This window comes from Podarcis muralis, chromosome 9 (assembly GCF_964188315.1).
Source record: "Podarcis muralis chromosome 9, rPodMur119.hap1.1, whole genome shotgun sequence".
In the NCBI taxonomy this organism is placed as follows: domain Eukaryota; kingdom Metazoa; phylum Chordata; class Lepidosauria; order Squamata; family Lacertidae; genus Podarcis; species Podarcis muralis.
The window spans coordinates 76,625,026-76,648,710 of record NC_135663.1 but is presented as its reverse complement, the minus strand read 5'-3'; the positions used below and the strand labels follow the sequence as shown (position 1 = coordinate 76,648,710).

Sequence of the window (23,685 nt, the reverse complement as noted above, 5' to 3'; positions counted from 1 at the left end):
CCCTAACTCGCCAAATTGGCCGCTGCGGGTGGCTGGTGGCAAAGTGGCCCTCGGAGCCTCCTGCCGCCGTGACTAGAGGCCGTGATGCCTCATTAGGGCTGCCTCAGACTGTAGAGGCATAGTCATCGTGGTTTAGTAGCCAATGATAGCCCTCTTGTCCAATAATTCGTCCAATCCTCTTTCAAAGTCTTCCAAACTGGCGGTCCCCATGGGCGTAGCCAGACTGGGGGGAGCAGCTGCCCCCCTAAATCAAGGAAATAAATAAAAACATTTAACTGACCAATCGTGTTGCAGATAGCTAGGTTCTGCCCCCTCCCAAAAAATCTCAGTCTCTTTTTTATTGCAATTTCCTTAAATCTTTGGGGTGTTTGTTTTTGCTCCTAACAAACTCTTCGTGGGGTATTATAACAGGAGTTGTCTGTGCTGTGTTGTGACCCCCTCTTTGTTTCAAGCCAAACTCTGTGTCTAAAAAAGCTTTTTATCTTGTCTCTCCCTTGCTGTCCACCTTCGCTAGTGGGGAGTTGTTAAAGATTTTAAGTTCTCTACCGCCGTTTATGGGAGTAAAACGTCTTGTTTTTAACAGTCTCTCTCTTTTGGGAGAGTTTGGCACTGCCTCCCCAGGTTTTGGGGTGTTTGTGTCAGAGAGGGAATTAACCCTTTTGTGCGGAGGTCCTCCCTGCTTCTTGGCTATATACCGCATTTTTTGCTCTATAAGACTCACTTTTCCCCTCCTAAAAAGTAAAGGGAAATGTGTGTGCGTCTTATGGAGCGAATGCAGGCTGCGCAGCTATCCCAGAAGCCAGAACAGCAAGAGGGATTGCTGCTTTTACTGTGCAGCGATCCCTCTTGCTGTTCTGGCTTCTGAGATTCAGAATATTTTTTTCTTGTTTTCCTCCTCCAAAAACTAGGTGCGCCTTGTGGTCTGGTGCATCTTATAGAGCGAAAAATACGGTACTTTGTTTTCTCGCGCTGCCTTGGGCTCTGCCCTCAGGATCCCCCCCTGAGGTCAGGTGACTTACGCCTTGTCACCCATTTCTGCCTCTCTCCAACACTGGGTCTGCCTCGAGACAGCAGGAGCACTGATCCCCACCCGAATGTAGGCGTGCTGCTCCAGAAGTCCCTCTACATGCTTTGTGAAGAAGGACTGACTGTCCTGCTTCTTCTCTCTCTCAGATCCTCTTCCATCCCTGGAGTCTGTGCTCACAAGAAGGATGTGTAGAGTGAGCAACTGCCCAAATGGTGGCAGGGGGATGCCCTGCTGATGCCCTTGTTGACCAGCGCCTTATTAACTCCACCAGCCGGATCTTCTGGGCCTTCACGTTTCATTCGGCTGGGAGGCCTTTGACCTTGGCTGAGCGCCCTTGGCATCCAAAGCAGCAATCACGCCCCAGTTTGTGCAGACCCTCGTGGGGAAGAAGCGGCTCATGCAAAATGCAACAGTTTATCAGGCTCCTTGCAAATGACACCAAGCGCACAGATGGCGCCCAAGGTGGGCAGGAAGGATACAGATGACTCCAGTCCCGCACCCCACCCCACTTTTTGCCTGACAAAGACAGGGCAGGTTGGCTAGCAGAGCTGCACATGTTCCTAATTCAATTAGCTCTCTCCTAAACCCTCCTCTGGGAGAAGTGAGTGGGAACGGACAAATGTTCTTCCACAAAGACATTCATTTCAATGTCTCTGTGTGTGCATGTTCTGCTCCGCTTTGCTTTGGCCCCGCTGTCTTCCACTCATTAGCTGCCTAACAAAGCGAGGCTGGCTCCGTCCGTTTCCATTCGGCAGTCATTCTATCACTCCTCTGTAATTTCTGCAGCAATCAAGATTTTCTAAGGACTCTGAGCTAAAGAGGAGGGGGATTAGGGCAGGAAGGAACCTGGCAGAGAATAATGGAGAGCCCACAACCCACCTCCATTCAGGCACTAGCCTTTCATTTCCTTCTGTAATAATCTCCCCCCTCCCCCTTACTGTAATCACAACGGCTCTTATATGTGCAAGCTAACACAGCTGCAGGATTGCTGGAGTTGCTTGTTGCTTGCTCGCTCACTCGCTTGTTTGCGTGCTCACTTACTTGCTTCTAACCCCACAAATTTCTGCGCTGGTCCATCCCCTGGCCTACAAGCAGCGGATGGCAGGATGCTGCCTTAATTTGGGCCCAGCCACTGGGCCCATCTCACTCAGTAGCAGTGGGCAACGTTCAAGTAAGCTTTCCTCAGAGTAAAAAGGGGAGTGGCAGTGGGAAGACAATGAGTGGTCAGAAGGAGAAGACAAGGAAGGGGTGTCGGAAGCTTAAGAGATAACAGGGCTTAGTCAGTGGGGAGAGTCTGTGGCAGAAAGAAGTCAGGAATCAGGGGCAGGAGCTGGAGCTGGAGCTGAATCAGGAGAGGAGGGAGGCCAAGAGGCAGAGATGAGTAGGGCTGGTGAAGAGGCACGAGTGTCTCCCCCTTCTGCTGCAATGAGTGTTGGGATACTGCCGGGTAGATGGGGGCATCAGACAGGCCCCAAGCTGGCTCCAGCCACCGGCCAGCAGCTGGACAATCACCGGTCTCCCTTGGAACAGCATCAGTCAGTGACACGAGCCTCAGATACATTTAGAGACCCGTGCACGCTCTATCAGCAGAGTGAATAAATCTTCTCACAGCAGAAGAGGCAGACAGAGCCATGTGTAAGCAGTATACAATGGTACCTCGGGATGCAAACAGGATCCGTTCCGGAGCCCCGTTCGCATCCTGAAGCGAACGTAACAAGTGACGGCGCGTCTGCACGTGTGCGGGTCGCTTTTTGCCACTTCTGCGCATGCGCGTGACGTCATTTTGAGTGTCTGCGCATGTGTGAGTGGTGAAACCCAGAAGTAACGTGCTCCGTTACTTCCGGGTTGCTGTGGAGTGCAACTCAAACGCCCTCAACCCGAAGCACATTCAACCCGAGGTATGACTGTATATTACAGCATTTTATTCAGCAGCAGGAACAAAAGAAAAACCATGTCTGCTTCCCTTCGTGTCCAGCAAAACAGCAGCAATGCAAAAGCTATATACAAGCGGAAGTTCCCAGCAGATCTGTGCTGGAAGTAAACAGGCATTTGTGACACACAACAGTCATGCCTGTACCCTTTTAAGGTGGAACGGAACTACCGTATATCCTAACAATGAGCTCATTTCCCCCAGGAGGGGGGAGAGGCAAGAAGAGAGCAGAGGAGAGTTTAGCTTCACAGAGGCACAGTCTCCGATTACTTGGGGGAAAGCCCTGGAAAGGAAGAGACTTAAGACAACTGTGGGGAGTTAGGGGCTTTCAGTCTCAGCAACTGATCCATAGGGCAGGACCCACCAGGAATGAGCTCATTAGGCCTGACATTCTGTCATGTCTGTGCAGATCCTGGTCTTGCTAATAAAGAGTTAACTCCAACATGCACAATGTGATTTACTCACTGGCTCATCAATGTATTATGAATAAATAAATTATAACTTGGCAACAGTACCTAAGGAAGCCATTTCAGCTGGACGAAGACTAAACACACACACACACAACTCCACTAAGAGGATGAAGATGTTTGTGAAAAACAGCACTCGTTGAGAATGCGCGTGTGAGGTGAATGGCAGATAAAATTAATGGACTATGCAGAATTGGATAAAATGACAGGAAGGATTCGAAACCTGTGGGACCAGAGATTCACAGAAGATTGGAAGAAGTATATGAACTATTTGAAGAACAACTGTAATCAACAAATTACGCTAGTAGGACCACAAGAAGTTTTGTAAGGAGAAATATATGAAACGCTACAAAGTAGAAAAAGAATAGAGATATCAGCTATGAGACTTAAATGTAAAAGGGAAAGCAAGAAATGTATACTAAGAGATCAGATTGGAAAATTTTCAGACGAGATTGATGGAAGTCAAAAAATTGTATAAGATGTAAAAGTATGTTTAATTACTGTTGAAAATGATATGTTAAAAAATTAATAAAAATTAATATATATAAAAAGAGAATGAGCGTGTGTGAGAGAGAAAGATCTTGTTTGCCAGGATGTAAAGAGGCGTAGAAGTGGGAGCCCCGCAGTCGCCCGTCAGATAAAGCCAAACGTCTGTGTCCCATCATCCCTGGGCCATGCGGGGCAGATGGGCTTGAAGAGGCCCCAGGCTCCTCATCCCCGTTGCGGCCTCTCAGTCCCTAGGGAGCTCAACACAGAGAAGGGCAAACACTTCCTTGCAGGGGTGCCTCTTTGCTCTCACATAGGCTCAGATTCATTTTGGGGCTGAGCTGCAAATTCTCCAAAATATTGGTGTACCAGTGGCCTGGTCACCTGGTTTTGTGGTAACAGCAACAACGATTGGTTTGTGTAGTGTTGTTCTGATGGGAGTGGGAGGGTTTGGGGGGGGGAGCCACTGCCTATCAGTGCCAGACCCTATATTATGGCCCTTTGACTTCACCCCAAACACTGAACTCTCCAAAGTCTTGAAAGAGTGCTGGACAGCAGCAAAACAAAAGGGGAAGCTCATATCATCCTAGCCCTCTTTTATTTCGTAGAAACAAAGAGTTATAGATTGTAAGGGGCACCCAAGGGTCATCTAGTCCAACCCCCTGCTATGGAGGAGTCACAACTAAAAAGACCCTGACAGATGACCATCCAACCTCTGCTTAAAACCTCCAAGGAAGGAGAGTTCACAACCTCCCAAGGGAGTCCCTTCCACTGTTGAATGGCTCTTGCCACCAGAAAGTTCTTCCTAGTATATAGGAAGAATCTCACTTCTTGTCATCTATTGAATCTATTGGTCCAGGTCCTCCCATCTGGAGCAGCAGAAAAGAAGCTTGCTCCATTTTCTGTGTGACAGCCCTTCAGATATTTGAAGATGACTACCATATCACCTCTTTCCCAATATCCCCCCCCCCCTCTGCACACATTCCAGCTTTTCCATATCCTTCTTAAATTGTGGCACCCAGAACTGGACACAGGGCTCCAGGTGGGGTCTGACCAAGGCAGGATAGAGCAGAACTATTTGTATTCAAAGCAAATATTGCACACACGCCACAGGATTCCCATGCCCTTTTGTTCTGCGGAAATGAAAGCCAGGTAGCACTACCTCCTGGAATGTCCCAGTGCCTCAGTGAAGCATGGAAAACACAAAGGTAAACTAGAAAGGATGCCAGATCAGGTCCTTCCAGATGAGGCAGCCGTATGCTAGCAACAAGGAAACAGACAGGTGCAGTTTTCAGATCCAGTGGTACCTCAGGTTACATACGCTTCAGGTTACATACGCTTCAGGTTACAGACTCCGCTAACCCAGAAATAGTGCTTCAGGTTAAGAACTTTGCTTCAGGATGAGAACAGAAGTCGTGCTCCAGCGGCGCGGCGGCAACAGGAAACCCCATTAGCTAAAGTGGTGCTTCAGGTTATGAACAGTTTCAGGTTAAGTACTTAACCTGAGGTACCACTGTAACTCCCTGCATTAGGTATCAGTACAAAGCCATATATGTGGGGTGTGAAACACAGAGCAGTCAAATACAACATTCCTAGAGCGGACATAAAAAGGGGATGTCTGGATCAGCCAGTCGGAACTTCCTGTTTCCTCCTGGGCTGGGACAACCTTCCTCTACATGTGACCGGAGGTGGGCGTGACCTCACCTGTGCAGGTAACAAAATAGCACAGGGGAGGCAGCCATCTCTCTCTTCTCCATTTTGCTTTTGTTGAAGAAGCATTAGCCTGATAGAGTCCAAGTGTATATATTTTGTAACTCAAGTCTGCCTTCTGGGATCCATCTGTGAACAGGATGTGTGAGTAAACTATTTTATCCTTTTATACAAGACTGTGTTGTGTCTATTCTTTTTATGAGGGAATAAAGGGGAATTACCAGGAAACTTATTTTAGAGGCTTATTCAAGCCTGGCAAACCTATCCGCTGTGAAAGTTTAAAAGGGGAATGTTACTCTGTTAAATTGTAGAACTTGTAGATGGAATAAGATTTACGGCGTGCACTGCTATAAAAGAAAATGTAATGAAGATGATGTATCGATGGTATATGACACCTGTAAAACTGGCAAAGATGTATAAGATAAGTAATAAATGTTGGAAATGTAGAGAAAAGGAAGGAACGTTTTACCATATGTGGTGGGACTGTAAAAAAGTTTAAAACTTTTGGGAAATGATTTATAATGAATTGAAGAAAGTATTGAAATATACATTTGTAAAGAAACCAGAAGCGTTTTTACTAGGAATAATAGGTAATGAGATAGATAAGATACGAAGATATTTTTATATGCAGTGTCAGCAGCAAGAACTTTGATGGCCCAGAAGTGGAAACAAGAAGAGTTACCTACGATTGAAGAATGGAGAATGAAAATGATGGATTATGCGGAACTCGATAGACTAACAGGAAGGATCCGGAACCGACGTGATCAAAGATTTACAGAAGACTGGATGAAATTTATTGAATATATGCAAAAATTAAGTGATAATCAGATAACGTTTGTAAGTTTTAAGGAAGCTCTGTGAAGAGAAAAGGTAGGAATATTGTTAGATTGTAAAAAATTAATAATATGGTGGTGTAATTTAAATTTAAGAAATGTGGAGAAAGTAAGTACTAGGAAGGTTTTTTAGGCGGGAGGAGGGAAGTCAATAAGGAGGAATTTGGATGTCAAAAAGATGTTTTGGATGTATAATTTGTTATGGAAAACGAATAAAATATATAGCACAGAAAAAATAAATAAAAAATAAATTGTAGAACTTATTCTACAAGTTAACAAGTTGGGAAGGATATAATTAAACAATATATCCTCTCCTGCCTCCCTGAACATCCCCACAATATACATGTTGTAACCAGAACACCTAAAATATTGGCTCACTTCATATTAGGAATGAGGGAGAAATTTGGTCCATTCTGCATTAAAAGATGACGCTCAAAGTGACGTCATGCACATGCGTGGAAGCGGCAAAACGTGACTCGTGCACACGCAGATGTGCCATTGCATCTTACGTTCCATTCAGGATGCGAACGGGGCTCTGAAACGGATCCCGTTTGCATCCCGAGGTACCACTGTATATGAAATGGTTCTAATTTATTATAACATAGGATATTTTTAATACACATTTTTATTGTGGGGTTTTTTTTTATTGCTACATGGCTTTGAGATGCGACCTGGGAAGCGATTCATAAATAAAACGAGATCAACAAATGGCACCACTCTGCAGGCAAAGTGACAAAAAAACAACAACAGCCATTGTTGTCAGAGAGTAGGTGCCCAGATGCCCTGGCAAAAGACTGCTCTCCTCCACCCCAAGGGAAAGAGCGTCTCTCTTTCCATCGTCAAACATTATCAGTTTAATTTATGTTCTCTCCCCACCTTTCTACAGCCCACTGGGCGCTAAGGGACTTGTCAGAACCTGACACTTTAAAGCAAGTCGCATCGCATGACGGGGTGTTTAATTCTACTGTTATCAGCCGGGATTGCCTTTTGTGTGTTTCTCTTCTTCTAAAGACCACCCGAAAACCCCAATTTGTTACTTGGTTAAAACAGTTTAAAGTGACAGCGAGCAAGGAAAAGAAATGTAGGATCAAAAGTGCTGTTTCTATTAGATTTAATTAAATCCCCCCAAATGGTAGCTCATACCATGCAAATGCAGATTTTGTGTCAGGGTGTTGTTGTTTTTTTTGGGGGGGGTTCTGGTTGTGGAAATGTTGACAGTGCCTCATAGGAACATAAGGTGCTGCCGTATGACTAGTTCGGTCCATGTGTCAGCTACTCTTGAGGGTGAAAAACGTAACACAAGAAAAGCCTGTTGGATCCGGCCAGTCACCCATCCAGTTGTCTGTGGGAAACCAGTGTGGGGTGTGAAACACAGAGCAGTCAAATACAACATTCCTAGAGTGGACATGTTTACACATGAAGAGGGATGTTTGTCTGGGCAGTAGATAAACTTCCTGTTTCCTCCTGTGCTGGGACAAACTTCTTCTACATGTGACCAGAGGTGGCCGTGACCTCACCTGTGCAGGTAACAAAAGCACAGGACTTGCCACCACATCTCTTCTCTATTTTGCTTTACTAGAAGAAGCATCAGCCTAAGATGCTCTCTTGGCCAAGAGAGGACAAAGGAACTATCTCCCTATGGGATAGATTCCAGGTGTATATATTTTGTAACTTAAGTCTGCCTTCTGGGATCCATCTGTGAACAGAATGAGTGAGTAAACTCTTTTATACTTTTATACAAGACTGTGTTGTGTCTATTCTTTTTAGGAGGGAATAAAAGGGGAATTACCAGGAATAACAACAACAACAACAACAACAATTTATTATTTATACCCCGCCCATCTGGCTGGGTCCCCCCAGCCACTCTGGGCGGCTTCCAACAAAACACTAAAATACAAAGGAAACGTATTTTAGAGGCTTAAACAAGCCTGGCAAACGTATCCGCTGTGTACCGTAAGTTTAAAAAGGGGAATGTTACTCTGCTAAATTATAGAACTTGCTAACGCAAGTTGGAAAGGATATAATTAAACAATATATCCTCTCCTGCCTCTCTGAACATTCCCACAACCAGCAAGCTGGATTCAAACTCAAGAGCCACTCTCTCTCCTCTGGCATTCAGAAGGATTGCTACCTTCAGCTGCAGAGGCAGAGCGTAACCTTCATGGCTAGTAACCATCAATGGCCCTCTTTTGCATGAATTTGACTAATCCTCTTTTAAAGCCATCCAAGTCGGTGGCCATCCCTGGTTTAAGGCAGGGGACATTCCCAGCCTCATCTGGAAATGCTAGACAAGGGGTCTGCAACCTTTAAGACAAAAAGAGCCACTTGGACCCGTTTCCGAAGGAAAAAAAAACTGGGAGCTGCAAAACCGGGAAGGTGACGTCGGGATGGTGCATGACTAATGCACGCACCGCCCCCATGCGACGTCACAGCCAGTACAGCGCCCGCCACAGTGGGGAGTGTCGGGGCGCACAATGTGCCTCCTCCCCTCGCTAGTATCCGCCCCGGAGCCGCAGCAAAGGTGTAAAAGAGCCACATGCGGCTCTGGAGCCGCGGGTTGCAGACCCCTGTGCTAGACGTTGAACCCAGGACCTCTTGCATGCAAAGCAGATTCACTTACAAACTCAGCCATGGCCCTTCTCCACGAGGAAAAAGAATGAAAGGGTGATGGAGGCAGCGGGCACAGCAACTCAGGAGATTTGTGGCCTGGTACATGAGAATGTGTCTCAGTTAGGCTTGCCATATGTCAGGCAAATTCCTGGCATGTCCTGGTTTTCAGGTGTAAAAATGGCTTCGGGAACGCAATGGAAAAACCACCAGAAACAGCTCAAAAAGCTTAAAAAATCACAATTTTGGGCGGAGGTTTCCTCCAAAAAGCTCAACAATAAAAGCTCAAAAATTTGGCAACCCCAGTCTCAGTGGAATGGGAAGGCACGAAGAGGAGAAGGAGATGCAGGTTAGAATCTACAGAGCTCATCTTTTTCTCATGCTTAACCGAACCAGCATGTTCCTCCTTTGTAAGCTCCCTTTGAGTTGTCACTCTCTGAATTGCTGGACAAACCAATCCTGCTAACATATGTAATTGCTCCCACTAGCTCCCAAGTTCGGCGGTGAGTGCCAATCACTATGCCAAAGCAGCATCACCCACAAAGAAGAGGAAGGACTCTGTTTGCTTGGGGGATTGCTGGGGTATCTAGAAGTAGGGGGGAAACGTGAGGAAACCTCCTAAAAGGGGGCAACCCTCCCTCCAAATGGCTGAAACACAACTGTACGTTTACAGGCCTCTTGCCTTATTCACTCTAGCCTGTTGCCATACCAAGGCTTGCTCCTGTGTGTGTGTGTGTGTGTGTGTGTGTATGAAAAACATAAGAGCAGCTGGATCACACCAATGGCCCGTCTAGGCTGGCCGACTAGATGCCTCTGGTTAGCCCATCAGCAGGACCCGTGCGCAACAGCGCTCTCCCCAACTAAAAATCCAAGGGCGCAGAAAGGATCTACAGGTGACTCGACCTTCCTCTTGGGTACCAGTGATTTTGGCACATTTTAAACCTTTCCAAAGCCTGCACTCTTTACACCGACCGCCTGCCAGGTTGCTCATAAAAAAAATCTGATGGATTCTGGGAGGTTAGCACTTAAAACGGTCCAGTTCATCGCAAAGCTGTGATTGCTTGAACCCGCGGCGCCGCTTCCCGCCGCCCTCCTCCCTCTTTCCTTTGCGCCGCTAGCAACAAATCCATTCTTTTCTCCATTGTTGCTAGGGCCGATTTGCTGAAACAAGCTTTAAGGGCAGGATTGAGAAGCTGAGCTTGTCACCTGATATTCCCCCCCCCCCCGCTCCCTCGCTTGTACATACATTAGTTGGGGAGGGGGAGAAAGAGGAGGAGGAGGAGGAGGAGGAGAACTGGGGAAGGGGGATAAAAAAGAACACAACAGCCCTTAGATCAAAACAATAATCAGCTAAATGAATTCCGCAGCATTTTCCCGCATGACTAGGAGTGATAATTTAGTGCAGCAGCCAGCTGGAAGGAAGGGGATTAATTCTGCACTTACCAGCACCTCTGTGAATAATTCATCACACGCGGCCCCCCTCCGCTGACCCCCTGGGCCATTACTCCAAAGTAGCTCGCCAGACAGCCCTGCCCCAGCCAGGGGGCCCCGGCGCTTTGTGGGGGGAGAGCAATGGAATTAACCTGCCGGCTTTAAGTTCGGTCCCAAATTAACTTTGAGGATGGGGAGGGGTGATGGTGGGGAGAAGGCAAAGGCACAGCTGTTTTCTGCAACTGTAGCACCAGTCCCAGAATGGACCACCCCCTGTAAAAATAAGGTTTCTACAATGTAGATATACTTAGGAGGTTCAGCCCTGGGCAATGAAAGAGTCTCTACTCTGTGCAGTCTATAGCTGCTGTTATTAATTGCAAAACAGTGGTACATCGGGTTACATACGCTTCAGGTTACATACGCTTCAGGTTACAGACTCCGCCAACCCAGAAATAGTACCTCGGGTTAAGAACTTTGCTTCAGGGTGAGAACAGAAATCGTGCTCCGGCGGCGAGGCAACAGCAGGAGGCCCCATTAGCTAAAGTGGTGCTTCAGGTTAAGAACAGTGTCAGGTTAAGAATGGACCTCCAGAATGAATTAAGTTCTTAACCAAAGGTACCTCTGTATTACTGAAGAATTTTATACCCTACTTTTCACCAAATGTCTCAAAGCAGCTTCTGGAAAAATAAAAAGTACAATCCAGAGGATTGCATCCAAGGTTAGCCCTGATCAGAGCAGACCCACTGAAATTAATGTATCTAAATGAGTCCCAGCAGGGGGTGACAGTGGTGGGGAGCAGAGGCCAGGCACCCACATAATTTTTTTTATGAGTGGCCAGGCACCCAGGGCCCCGTGTGTGTTTGTGTGTAATTATTATATTATATTATATTATATTATATTATATTATATTATAATTATATATATTAGGGCCCCCTGTATATGGTGCCAGTGTCTAGTGCAACCACCTACAATGGGTTGCCCTGGGCAAGAGCAAGCAAACAAGCAAACAAATATTGCAGCTAATGTTCTGGGTGACGCGGGTGGCGCTGTGGGTAAAACCTCAGTGCCTAGGACTTGCCGATCACATGGTCGGCGGTTCGAATCCCCGCGGCGGGGTGCGCTCCCGTCGTTCGGTCCCAGCGCCTGCCAACCTAGCAGTTCGAAAGCACCCCTAAGTGCAAGTAGATAAATAGGTACCGCTTTATAGCGGGAAGGTAAACGGCGTTTCCGTGTGCTGCGCTGGTGCTGGCTCGCCAGATGCAGCTTGTCACGCTGGCCACGTGACCCGGAAGTGTCTCCGGACAGCGCTGGCTCCCGGCCTCTAGAGTGAGATGGGCGCACAACCCTAGAGTCTGTCAAGACTGGCCTGTACGGGCAGGGGTACCTTTACCTTTACCTTTAATGTTCTGGAGTTCAGCAAAGCTTAGCATTTGCAATGAGCACAGATGAGGCTGAATGCCTGACCTCCAAGGTACACGGGAAGGCAGTGTCATCAAGCGAGCCGGTTAGTAAATTACACAGTTCAAAGCTCGTCATTTGCGGAACACAATCCTCACAGACGTGGTGGAGTTTCAGGCCTAATGAACACAGCAGCTCGTGCCTTCTAGGCCTTACTCCATGAAATCACTGCAGAGACTCAAAGTCCCTGCCTCCCCAGAGCCTTCTATGTCTCCTCCTCTCCAGGGCTTCTTGCAAGCAATCAGAGACTGCGCCTGCATGCAGCCTGTCTTTGCTCCGTCCATTCCATGCCTCTTCTGATTCTGGGAGACCAGGCAGGAGGGGAGCTTATTGCAGCAGGAGGGGGAGACACTCATGACTCTTCACTAGCCTGACACATCTCTGCCTCTTGACCTCCCTCCTTTCACTTATCTGCTTCAGCTTCTGCCCCGATTCTGGATTTCTTTCTGCCACAGACTCTCTCAACTCACTGAGCTTGTTACACCTTCATCTTCTGACAGCTCCTCATCTTGTCTTCTCCCCCTGACTACTGTGATAGGAATTTTGAGGTCTTAGATATATGGTAATGTTCATAAGTGTACCAACCAAGCACGTACATAGATCAACACAGGAAGACCGACCTGAAACCATTTTGATTCCCAAACTGACCAAATGTTTTCCCTGCAAGGAGGGAGGGGGGTCAGGGAGCCTTCCCATTGTCTCAGGAATTGAGTAATCAGCATTTTAATGGGTGACAGACAATCAGGAAAGACAATCAGGAAAGGCAATCAGATAACCTGGCAAACATGAAAAACAACATTCAAATTTAGACTGCCTTTTCTGTGATGTAGGTATGATGTATCTGATGGGGGGTCTTAGGTTACACCCCTTCTGTGATGTATGTATGATGTTTCTGGGGGTGGTCTTGATCTACAGGTTGGTAATTTCAAAAGTCTTTATAAGGCCTTGTGCGCCATTGTTCTGGGTTCCTCCTCCTTTCCTGCGTGTGAGTAGAGCACCCTGTTGCAACAGATCAATAAAGATCTGTTTTGCTGCTTTGCTTCTCAATATTCTAGCTGCTTTGCTTCTCAATAATCTCTGGTTGGCCTCTGTTATTTTCTCCTACCAATAGGGAACCTAACGTAAGGACTCTGTATGGGCTCTTGGATACCCCATAAGGGAAAAGAGCAATTTTTGCTTACAACACTACTCATCATTGTCCCACCATCATTCCCTGGGATCTGAGCCTTCTTCCCTTGATGGTTCCTCAGTTGATTCCTCCCACCATTCCTCTGTGTCCAAACAGTCCATGACGAGTGGCAACCTGAGAGAGGCCACGAACTCTGAGCACTGGGAACAGCAGGTTAGATTTGCACACGTGACTCAGTGCAACGTCGATTCCTGTTATTTGTGGGCCAGCTGCTGGCAGGCAGAAGAGAACCTCTTGGTATTTTAATCAGCCTCCCTCCCCCACACTTTCTCCCCCTTTTTCGCTGCAGAGCACAGGGGCAGGCACATTCCCTCCATCCTTTACAACCTAATTTGGACTGACAGGCTGGAGTTGGTGCTTAGCAAGGCTGAGCCTCTCGGCTTCTCTGTTATTTTAACACAGACTCCTTTGCAAGCGCTTGAGGCAGAGGAGGGAGGGCAGAGGGCTTTACAAGAGAACGCAAACCATCATCTATATTCATGAACTGCCTCCAGGGGCACTCTCTCTTTCCAGAGGAGCTGGCTGCCCGGCTGCCTGATGTCTGCAGTGATTTTTGCACCTCTCGGGCACAATCACATGATCACATGAGGGCCGGTGGAGGGGAGCTCCATTCAAGGCAGCAGCCCAAGAACAGGATCACAGGCCCAGGTTCAAATAGCAGCATGGTTAGAGTCAGGAGTGTGCAGTCTGGTGCCAAGCATGCAAAGGTCTGGAACATTTAGCATTCGCAAGACAAGTGTCACACCCATGCTCTACCCAGAACATTTGAAATCGGAGTTCTTTTGGTGTGTTGGCATCTCCGGCTTGTTTTGATTCTGACATAGCATCACATTTGAAGGATAGTATCCAAAGTATCCTAGACAGCATCTTAAAAAGTAGAGACATCACCTTGCCAACAAAGGTCCACATAGTAAAAGCTATGGTTTTCCCAGTAGTGATGTATGGAAGTGAGAGCTGGACCATAAAGAAGGCTGATCGCTGAAGAATGGATGCTTTTGAATTCTGGTGCTGGAGGAGACTCTTGAGAGTCCCATGGACTGCAAGAAGATCAAACGTATCCATTCTTAAGGAAATCAGCCCTGAGTGCTCACTGAAGGACAGATCCTGAAGCTGAGGCTCCAATACTTTGGCCACCTCATGAGAAGAGAAGACTCCCTGGAAAAGACCCTGATGTTGGGAAAGATGGAGGGCACAAGGAGAAGGGGACGACAGAGGATGAGATGGTTGGATGGTGTTCTTGAAGCTACCAGCATGAATTTGATCAAACTGCGGGAGGCAGTGGAGGACAGAAGTGCCTGGCGTGCTCTGGTCCAGGGGGTCACGAAGAGTCAGACACGACTAAACAACTAAACAACAACATCTAAAGTATCACAGAGACTGGAGTTCAAAGAATTATAGAATTGTAGAATTGGGGTCCCTTCCAACTCTACCATTCTACGCTTCTATGAAAGGAGATTCCGGCTAAACATCATGAGGCACTAGTCTATGGGTAGGCAAACTAAGGCCCAGGGGCTGGATCCGGCCCAATCACCTTCTAAATCTGGCCCATGGACGGTCCGGGAATCAGTATGTTTTTACATGAGTAGAATGTGTCCCTTTATTTAAAATGTGGGGCATAGGAATTTGTTCATTTCCCCCCCACCTAAGTGTAGTCCGGCTCCCCACAAGGTCTGAGGGACAGTAGACCAGCTCCCTGCTGAAAAGGTTGGCTGACCCCTGCACTAGTCTGTGTCTGATCACAATGGAAAGTGCTGGCAGTTACAGCTTGGGTTCCAAGTACTTACTCCCACATGAACCTGTCCACACCACATTCAGACTCTTCTCGAGGTGTCCCCACAATCTGAGGTGCGCTGGGTAATGACTGGGGAGAGGAGTGTCTTGGGTGTGTGGGCCCTCTCTTAATGCGCTCTATGCGCTCTACCTCATTGAAGGTGACTCGGAAACTACAGCTAATCCAGAATGCAGCAGCTAGACTGGTGGCTGGGAGCGGCCGCCGAAACCACATAATACTGGCCTTGAAAGATCTACATTGGCTCCCAGTACATTTCTGAGCACAATTCAAAGTGTTGGTGCTGACCTTGAAAGCCCTAAACGGCCTTGGTCCAGTATACCTGAAGGAGCGTCTCTACCCCCATCGTTCTGCCCACATACTGAGGTCCAGTGCCAAGGGCCTTCTGGAGGTTCCCTCACTGCGAGAAGTGAGGTTACAGGGATCCAGGCAGAGGGCCTTCTCGGTAGTGGCACCTGCCCTGTGGAACGCCCTCCCACCAGGTGTCAAAGAGAAGAACAACTACCAGACTTTTAGAAGACATCTGAAGGCAGCCCTGTTTAGGGAAGCTTTTAATGTTTAACAGACCACTGTATTTTAGTGTTTGGAAGCTGCCCAGAGTGGCTGGGGAAACCCAGCCAGATGGGCGGGGTATAAATAAATAAAAATATATTATTATTATTATTATTATTATTATTATTATTATTATTATTATTATTCTTATTCTTATTCTTATTCTTATTCTTAAAAGGTCTCCCTAAGGACAGAGCACACTATCTACCTTAGAGGGAGACAAATGCCCCACATTGGGGTGGGGAGGCTTTTCGCCTGACAAGGGTTACATTCCCTCAAGGGGGCCCACATACAGATGGTGGTTGGGGCTAGAGTCAAAAGTGGATGGGATCAGAGCCCGAAATGGAAGGGGCCAGACTCAATAGGGTCAGAAAAATGCTGATGTGTTAACCAAACTGAACCTGATGGATGCTAACCCTGTAGACACACCAATGACAACACGTTATCAGGTGGATGATACTGAAGAAGCATTTTCTGACACTACACTGTACAGAAGTGTGCTAGGCAAACTAAACTCCATTGCCAGATGTTGAAGACCTGACACTGCAGTTAGCACGAATTTGCTAAGCAGACATGTCAACAATCCTACAGGTGGGGGCACTCCTTTCTCTCTCTTTCCTTGCTACCTTCATATTTTCCCTCCTCTCCAGCAGGGAAGCCAGCATGCCCCCCCACATTGAGGGGGTGCTGTCGCATGACACGTGACGGTGCCTGGGATGCCCCAGGTGGGGCAGGATGTGCAGAGGGCGATCTCCATGCCTGCTCATCCCAGCCGCTGATTGGCTCCTGGGCTGCCAGGCAGAGGCTGGGGAGCACGGAGGGCACCCAGCGGCAGCGATGGGGGGTCCCCTCAATATTGGTGGGGCACTGCCACCTGACAAAAAATATTGGGGGATTTGAAGCCTCCTCCGCCCCTTATACAGTGGTGCCTCGCAAGACGAAATTAATCCGTTCCGCGAGTCTCTTCGTCTTGCGGTTTTTCGTCTTGCGAAGCACGGCTATTAGCGGCTTAGAGGCTTAGCGGCTATTAGCGGCTTAGCGACTATTAGCGGCTTAGCGGCTTAGCGGCTATTAACGGCTTAGCGGCTTTAAGAAAAAGGAAACAAACTCGCAAGAACTCGCAAGACGTTCCGTCTTGCGAAGCAAGCCCATAGGGAAATTCGTCTTGCGGAACGACTCAAAAAACGGAAAACCCTTTCGTCTAGCGAGTTTTTTGTCTTGCGAGGCATTCGTCTTGCGGGGCACCACTGTACCTGACGCCGCTGCTCCCCAACCACATGAATCAGGCCAAGGGCCACCTGAAACTGGGCTGAGGGCTGCATGCAGGGTGCAGATTGTTCACCAGTGTCCTACATGGACCATCTGAGCTGTCCAGTCCCACCCCCCTTTTTTTAACAAAGGCAAGATTCTCAGATATCTCCTATCTGGAGCTCCCGAAGCTGATCTTGCTGGCATTTCCATGTGTCTCACCTCTGAATTTATCAACTGAACACCAAGCTGGACAGTTGGGACTTCTCCACTTCTGGTGCGCAGGTTTGTATCCTGAGAAATCAACAAAGACAAATGGTTGATTAAGAATTGTCAACGCACAGAGTTAAGAACTGCATGGCTGGATCAGATCACAAGTCCATCAAGCCTAGGGCCCCGCCAGCACACTGTCAGCTATGGGTCTATTTGGAAAGCACACCAGCAAGGGGATGTTGGGTAGCTCAGTTGGTACAAGCACGAGACTCTTAAACTTAGAAAAGGAGGGATTTGCTGGATAAGCTTAATGGGTGTTATCATGGTGGATTCCTTTTCCTATAGAGCAGGCGTAGGCAAACTCAGCCCTCCAGATGTTTTGGGACCACAACTCCCATCATCCCTAGCTAACAGGACCAGTGGTCAGGGATGATGGGAACTGTAGTCTCAAAACATCTGGAGGGCCGAGTTTGCCTACGCCTGCTGTAGAGCATGAGACTCTTCATCTCAGAGTCATGGGTTCAAGCCCCATGGTGGGCTAAATATTCCTGCATTGCAGGGGGTTGGACTAGATGGACTAGATGACCCTCGTGGTCCCTTCCAACTCTAAAATTCTATGATTCTATATAAGGTGAAGGGACGGGCCCAGGGATGAGTGTATCTGTAGGTTCCTCTCCATGTCTCATTTTCCCAATCTTATGTTGAGTTCTCCATTCCACTTTGCCAAACAGAGCAGCTGTCCAGACGGTGTGGGAGGCACATTACCAAGCAGAAGAGGGACTGTCCACAGGATCCACAAGGTCTAAGGGCGGGTCTGTGGAGGTTGTGGCATCAGCAACCTCCAGGTGGTCTAATTCAGGGCTGGGGAATTTGTGGCCCTCAGCGATGAGGAGTGTCATGAGGATCAGTCATGACCAGAAATGGAGTAGGTGACCAGAGGAAGAGTGGGAGGAACCCTGAAGAGAAGTACCAAGGTGGTCCACAAACGAACAATTATGAAAATACAGCTACCTGTAATTAAAATGCATAGTAATACAACCACACACCCAGCTGCACTGGCTCCCGGTGGAGTACAGGGTCAGATTTAAGGTGCTGCTTTTGACCTTTAAAGCCCTTCACGGCCTAGGACCCTCGTACCTACAGGACCGCCTCTCCTGGTATGCCCCACGGAGAGCCTCAAGGTCCATAAATAGCAACACCCTAGAGGTCCCGGGCCCTAAGGAAGTCAGATTAGCCTCAACCAGAGCCAGGGCCTTTTCAACACTGGCCCCGGCCTGGTGGAACGCTCTGCCTCATGAGACCAGGGCCCTGCAGGATCTGATTTCTTTCCGCAGGGCCTGTAAGACAGAGTTGTTCCACCTGGCCTTTGGCTTGGAGCCAATTTGATTCCCTCCCTCCCTCTCTTTCTTTTTTCTTTTCCTTCTCCTCCTGCAATGAGGCTACATTTTAATATTTTAATGTTCCATTATTTTAATGTTGTATTTTATTTTTGTTTTTAAGTTGTCATCATTCTTCTTGTTTTTATTATTGCTTGTAAGCCGCTCTGAGCCCGGCCTTGGCTGGGGAGGGTGGGGTATAAATAAAAAATTATTATTATTATTATTATTATTATTATTTAAATATATGACATACAAGTCCATTAAATCAGCATAACACTTGAAACAGCAATCAAAAACAGGAGACCCAAGTCAGAAGCTGTGTTTTCAAGAGCCGGCAGAATGCCAATACTGATGGGTCCCCCAATATTTCAGCAGGAAGAGAATTCCACAGCAATGAAAAAGGCCATTAATGTCTTACCACAAGTTGATAACCACCAGGCCATAGCAAAGACTAACCAGGTCTCATTTGTTGATCTTAATGCCCTTTACAGTGGAGGGGCAAGGATAGAATATACCATAATATTTTGCAGCAGGTCCTGTTGCTATGGTTGCTATTACCTGGATGGGAAGGTTTTCTACACAAACTCCATTCCTGCTGCTGTCTGCCACAAGCTTCCGATAGACACGATTACTTAGTGGCAGCACAGAGAAACCCAAAGACTTTGGTGGAATTTCTAGGTCTCCATCTGGATCTGGTGGGCAAGCAGGGATGAAACATCTTGATTAGTCCTCCATTGCAACATGGCAGGGATGCTTTCAAAATCCTCCTCGTCCAACATTTCACCCCAGGCTCCTGAGTTGCAAACCAGCCGATCTCGTCTCCAAAAGGAATTGATGTTTGGGGCTGCTGGCCAAGATGGACCTTGCAGCCCCAAACATCAGGACATAGAAAGAGCCTAATGGATCCAGCCCATGGACCACCCTGTTCTCACAGGGGCCAACCACAGTGGTCTATATATATACAGTGGCACCTCGGGTTACATACGCTTCAGGTTACAGACTCTGCTAACCCAGAAATAGTACCTCGGGTTAAGAACTTTGCTTCAGGATGAGAACAGAAATTGTGCTCCGGTAGCGCAGCAGCAGCAGGAGGCCCTATTAGCTAAAGTGGTGCTTCAGGCTAAGAACAGTTTCAGGTTAAGAATGGACCTCCAGAACAAATTAAGTACTTAACCTGAGGTACCAGAGTGCTACATTCTTAACCAAAACTGACCATCAGGCAGTGCTATTTTTGACAGTCCACAATCCAAAAATGAATTGAATGCCTTACCCCAGATCTTAGTGCTGCTAAGCGCCACATCTCATCTTGAGAATCCCCCACAAATCATTTCACACTCCCATATGGCCTTATCTCCCTGGGGGGCTGGTCCAGAGGGGCAGGTTGGGCACTGCCCCACCAGCGTCAGTCCGCCTTCCTACTTACACCCAAGCCAGGGGGTGGCTCTGCCTCTCAGCTTGCTCCTCCTTAGCCTCACTACTGCTATAATAGAACTCAGCAAGGAGGAGGCTGGGGTCAAAACTTCGTTAAGAACATCACTAGAGCCTCCTGGATCAGGCCCATCTTGTCTGGCACCCTGTCATCCCAGTGGCCAACCAGATGGCTATTATTGGATTTGAGCCCAAGAGCACTCTCCCCTCTTGCAATTTCTAGCATCACTGCTTCTGACTGTGGAGGCAGAATATAGCCCTATGCTTAATAGCCCTCTCCTCCATAAATTTGTCCAATCCTCTTTTAAAGCCATCTGAGTTTGTGGCCATCAATGTCTCCTGCAGCAGTGAGCTCCATAGCTTAACTATGCACTGTGTAAAGAAAGACTTATGAATCCTCCAGCATTCAGTTTCATTGTGCATCTGCCAATTCTAGTGCTACGAGAGTGGGAGAAACACTCATCTTTCCAAGCCAGGCATAATTTTATCAATCTCCACCATTACCTCCCAGACATAAAGACTTACCTTTTTTGAAGTATTCAATCACCAGGGCAGTATCATCCGAGAAAGCTGTTGCTCCATCCCGTCCTTGGAACAGGTAGGACGTGTTCCACATTGGCTGCTCAGGAGGTCCAGCAGCTGGCGAAACCTGGTGATCAGTGAAAAGTGGAGGAAGCCCAGTCAGGGTATCAGAAGAGAGACCAGGGGATCTGCAGCAAAGTGGCTTGCTCCTGTTCTGTATGCTCCATTCTATTCCCTCTCCCATCTGGTTTCCCACCTGATTTGGCCACCCTCAACAGCGGGGATAAAAGAGCCCAGTGCTCTCCTCTGAAGGGACAGCGGAAAGGAATGATCTTCAATATCCCACAAGGAGAAAAGAAGTCCCAGGCAATTTGGACCTTTGATGGAACCTGTTTCCACATTCCTCTGAAAACATTATGCAAGTGGTCAATTCCTGTCTCTGAGAGTAAAAAAGAAATCAGGACTAAAGAGGCTGAAAGATTTTGCTGCCTGGGCATGTGAGGAGCCCTTTCCCAGAGGGGTGTGTGTGTGTGTGTGTGTGTGTGTGTGTGTGTGTGTCAGACACAGGGCTGGTCCTCAGCATCTGTTTCTGATACTCTACATCACCATGAGTTTGTATTGAATTATAATAAATGCTTGATGAATCTGTTTCCTTCTCTTGTGCTTTTGATAGGATTATAAAGATGGCGACGTTACAACGTGTGCAGAGGAGGGAGGCCAAGAGGACCAGCCGTGGAAAGTGGAGCAGTGGGTGTTGGGATGTGTCCAAGGGAACGGGGGGGGGGGGGCAATTCGCAGGCCCCCAGCTGGTTCCAGCCCACTGTCCGGCAGCCGGACAAACTCCGGTCCTTGGAACAGCATCAAAACAGCGGCACACACCTTCAGAAGCCTTCAGAAGCTTGAGCACGCCTCAGTCTGCAGAGTGAATAACACGCAACAGAAGTGGCGGACAAATATGTAAAGCATATTTACAAGCAGTTTATTCAGCATAGTTCGGGACAAAGAAAAACATGTCTGCTCTCTTTCATGTCCAAGAGCAGGAAGCATAAGCAAAAGCTATACACAACGGAAGTTCCCAGGAGTCTGTGCTGGAAGTAAACAGACATGTGACATACAACAACTCCACATGCCTGTTCTTAAGGTGGAACGGAACATCGATATCCTAACAGAGGGTACATGGCAAGCTATTGGCAATCTGGTGGCACACTCAGCGAGTCCCTTTGCAACTCTGGGGCAGATAAAAGACAGCCCTTCTTTATGCAGCACATAGTTAATCTCAATCCTGCAAGAGGCAGGGATGGCCACCAAACTAAGGTAAAGGTAAAGGGACCCCTGACCATTAGGTCCAGTCGTGACCGACTCTGGGGTTGCGGCGCTCATCTCGCTTTATTGGCCGAGGGAGCCGGCGTTTGTCCGCAGACAGCTTCCGGGTCATGTGGCCAGCATGACTGGGTGGGCAGGAGCTGGGACCAAACAACGGGAGCTCACCCCGTCGTGGGGATTCAAACCGCTGATTGAAACTAAGACCTCCATGACGAATCTGAACTAACATGAACTTACCTCTACAGTGGTACTTCAGGTTAAGTACTTAATTCGTTCCGGAGGTCCGTTCTTAACCTGAAACTGTTCTTAACCTGAAGCACCACTTTAGCTAATGGGGTCTCCTGCTGCCACCACGCCGCTGGAGCCCGATTTCTGTTCTCATCCTGAAGCAAAGTTCTTAACCCGAGGTACTATTTCTGGGTTAGCGGAGTCTGTAACCTGAAGCGTATGTAACCCGAGGTACCACTGTACTCATAAACTATGATCTCTAATTCTGTAATGAATTATTGTGTTATACATATTTTTATGAGTTTGAGTTTGTAATCTCTGTTAGAGTTTGTAATCCTTGCCAGAATACATGCTTTTGAATGGATTAGTTTTTGTTACTATTGACTATTGATTTGCGAGTAGGGACCACTCCCACTATTGAAACTTACATTGGCTTGAGTTCTTGGTGTGCTTTTTTTCTTGGTATATTTAATAACAAGAACTCCAATTTATTTTACAGTGGTGCCCTGCAAGACGAATGCCTCGCAAGACGAAAAACTCGCTAGACGAAAGAGTTTTCCATTTTTTGAGTCGTTCTGCAAGACGAATTTCCCTATGAGCTTGCTTCGCAAGACGAAACGTCTTGCGAGTTCTTGCGAGTTTGTTTCCTTTTTCTTAAAGCCGCTAAGCCGTTAATAGCCGCTAAGCCGTTAATAGCCGCTAAGCCGCTAAGCCGCTAAGCCACTAAGCTGCTAATAGCCGCTAAGCCGCTAATAGCTGTGCTTCGCAAGACAAAAAAACCGCAAGACGAAGAGACTCGCGGAACGGATTAATTTCGTCTTGCGAGGCACCACTGTATTTAGGCAGAAGCATTCTCAGAAGGGGTTAACTTGGGCACTGGCTGCTCTCCCCTCAGCACCCTGGGAGGAGAGATGCCCACTTCAGCCCATGTCAGCTTGACCACAGAGTCAACAGAGTGACAGTGGCGGGGGGCACTGCTGGGGTGGCAGAAGGATCGAAGCTGATTAGCCGCCAGATAAGATTCGGCCGTGGAAAGCCATTAACCTCCCTAAGCAGAGCTCGGCCTTCCCTCAGAGATCCAGAGAACTAAGTGCATCGATCAGCCTTTTGCGCACAGGGGAAACCATGGAAGCCCCCCCTCCCCTCCCCTCCGACCTTCATCTGGGAGCAGATGAAAGGTGGGCAGTTATTATTACCGTTATTTTGCCTTTTCCCCAGATAGGGGCTCAAGGCACCTCGCAGCTAAAACAGAAGCAGCTAAAAACCTAGGAGGCGGGGAATCATTGAAACACAATTAAACACTAGCACAAATTAAATTTCCATTTCACTTTTGATTTGTATTCTGCCTTCCTGTAGTGCTAGGCACAAGGCGGTTTACAAGATCTCCATGGCTCTTTCTCTTACCACTGTTGTTCTTATAAAGCCTTGGCATACAGATAATGACAATAAAAAGCATAACAGCACCATCTCTTTCGTTAAAAGCAGCCAGTTCCCAAAAGCCTGTTGGAAAAGGGATTTCACCTGCCGACAGACGGACAGCGAGGAGGAAGCCAAGTCTAGCTTCTCTAGGGAGGGAGTTCCAAAGTTGCCTGGGGGCAGCCCTCTCCCGTGTCCCCACCAGGAGTCCCTGTGAGGGTGGGGGGACCAAGAGAAGCCCCCCCACAAAAAAGTTCTCTGAGCCCAGGCAGGTAAGTATGAGGGAATGTGGTCTTTCAGATAGCCTGGGCCTGTGCCATGTAGGGCTTTACAGGTCCAAACCAGTGCTTTGAATTGTGCCTGGAAACAGGCTGGCAGCCAGCGGAGCTGTTGTAACAAGGGAGTCATCTGCTTCCTATAACCAAATGCTAACTCTACCTATTTCACAC

The 23,685-nt window shown here is 47.7% G+C and overlaps 1 protein-coding gene across 1 annotated transcript in view; it reads right to left on the bottom strand.

The window, feature by feature from the left end:
* Window positions 1-23,685, bottom strand: part of CCDC33 (coiled-coil domain containing 33) — a 110,641-nt gene that overhangs the window by 63,872 nt on the left and 23,084 nt on the right. Inside the window, exons 6-8 of the mRNA XM_028743828.2 lie at window positions 20,273-20,396; window positions 18,878-19,011; window positions 16,950-17,021 (exon numbers count right to left, since the gene is read on the bottom strand). Coding sequence (XP_028599661.2) covers window positions 16,950-17,021; window positions 18,878-19,011; window positions 20,273-20,396 — 330 coding nt within the window. The remainder of the gene's footprint in view (window positions 1-16,949; window positions 17,022-18,877; window positions 19,012-20,272; window positions 20,397-23,685) is intronic.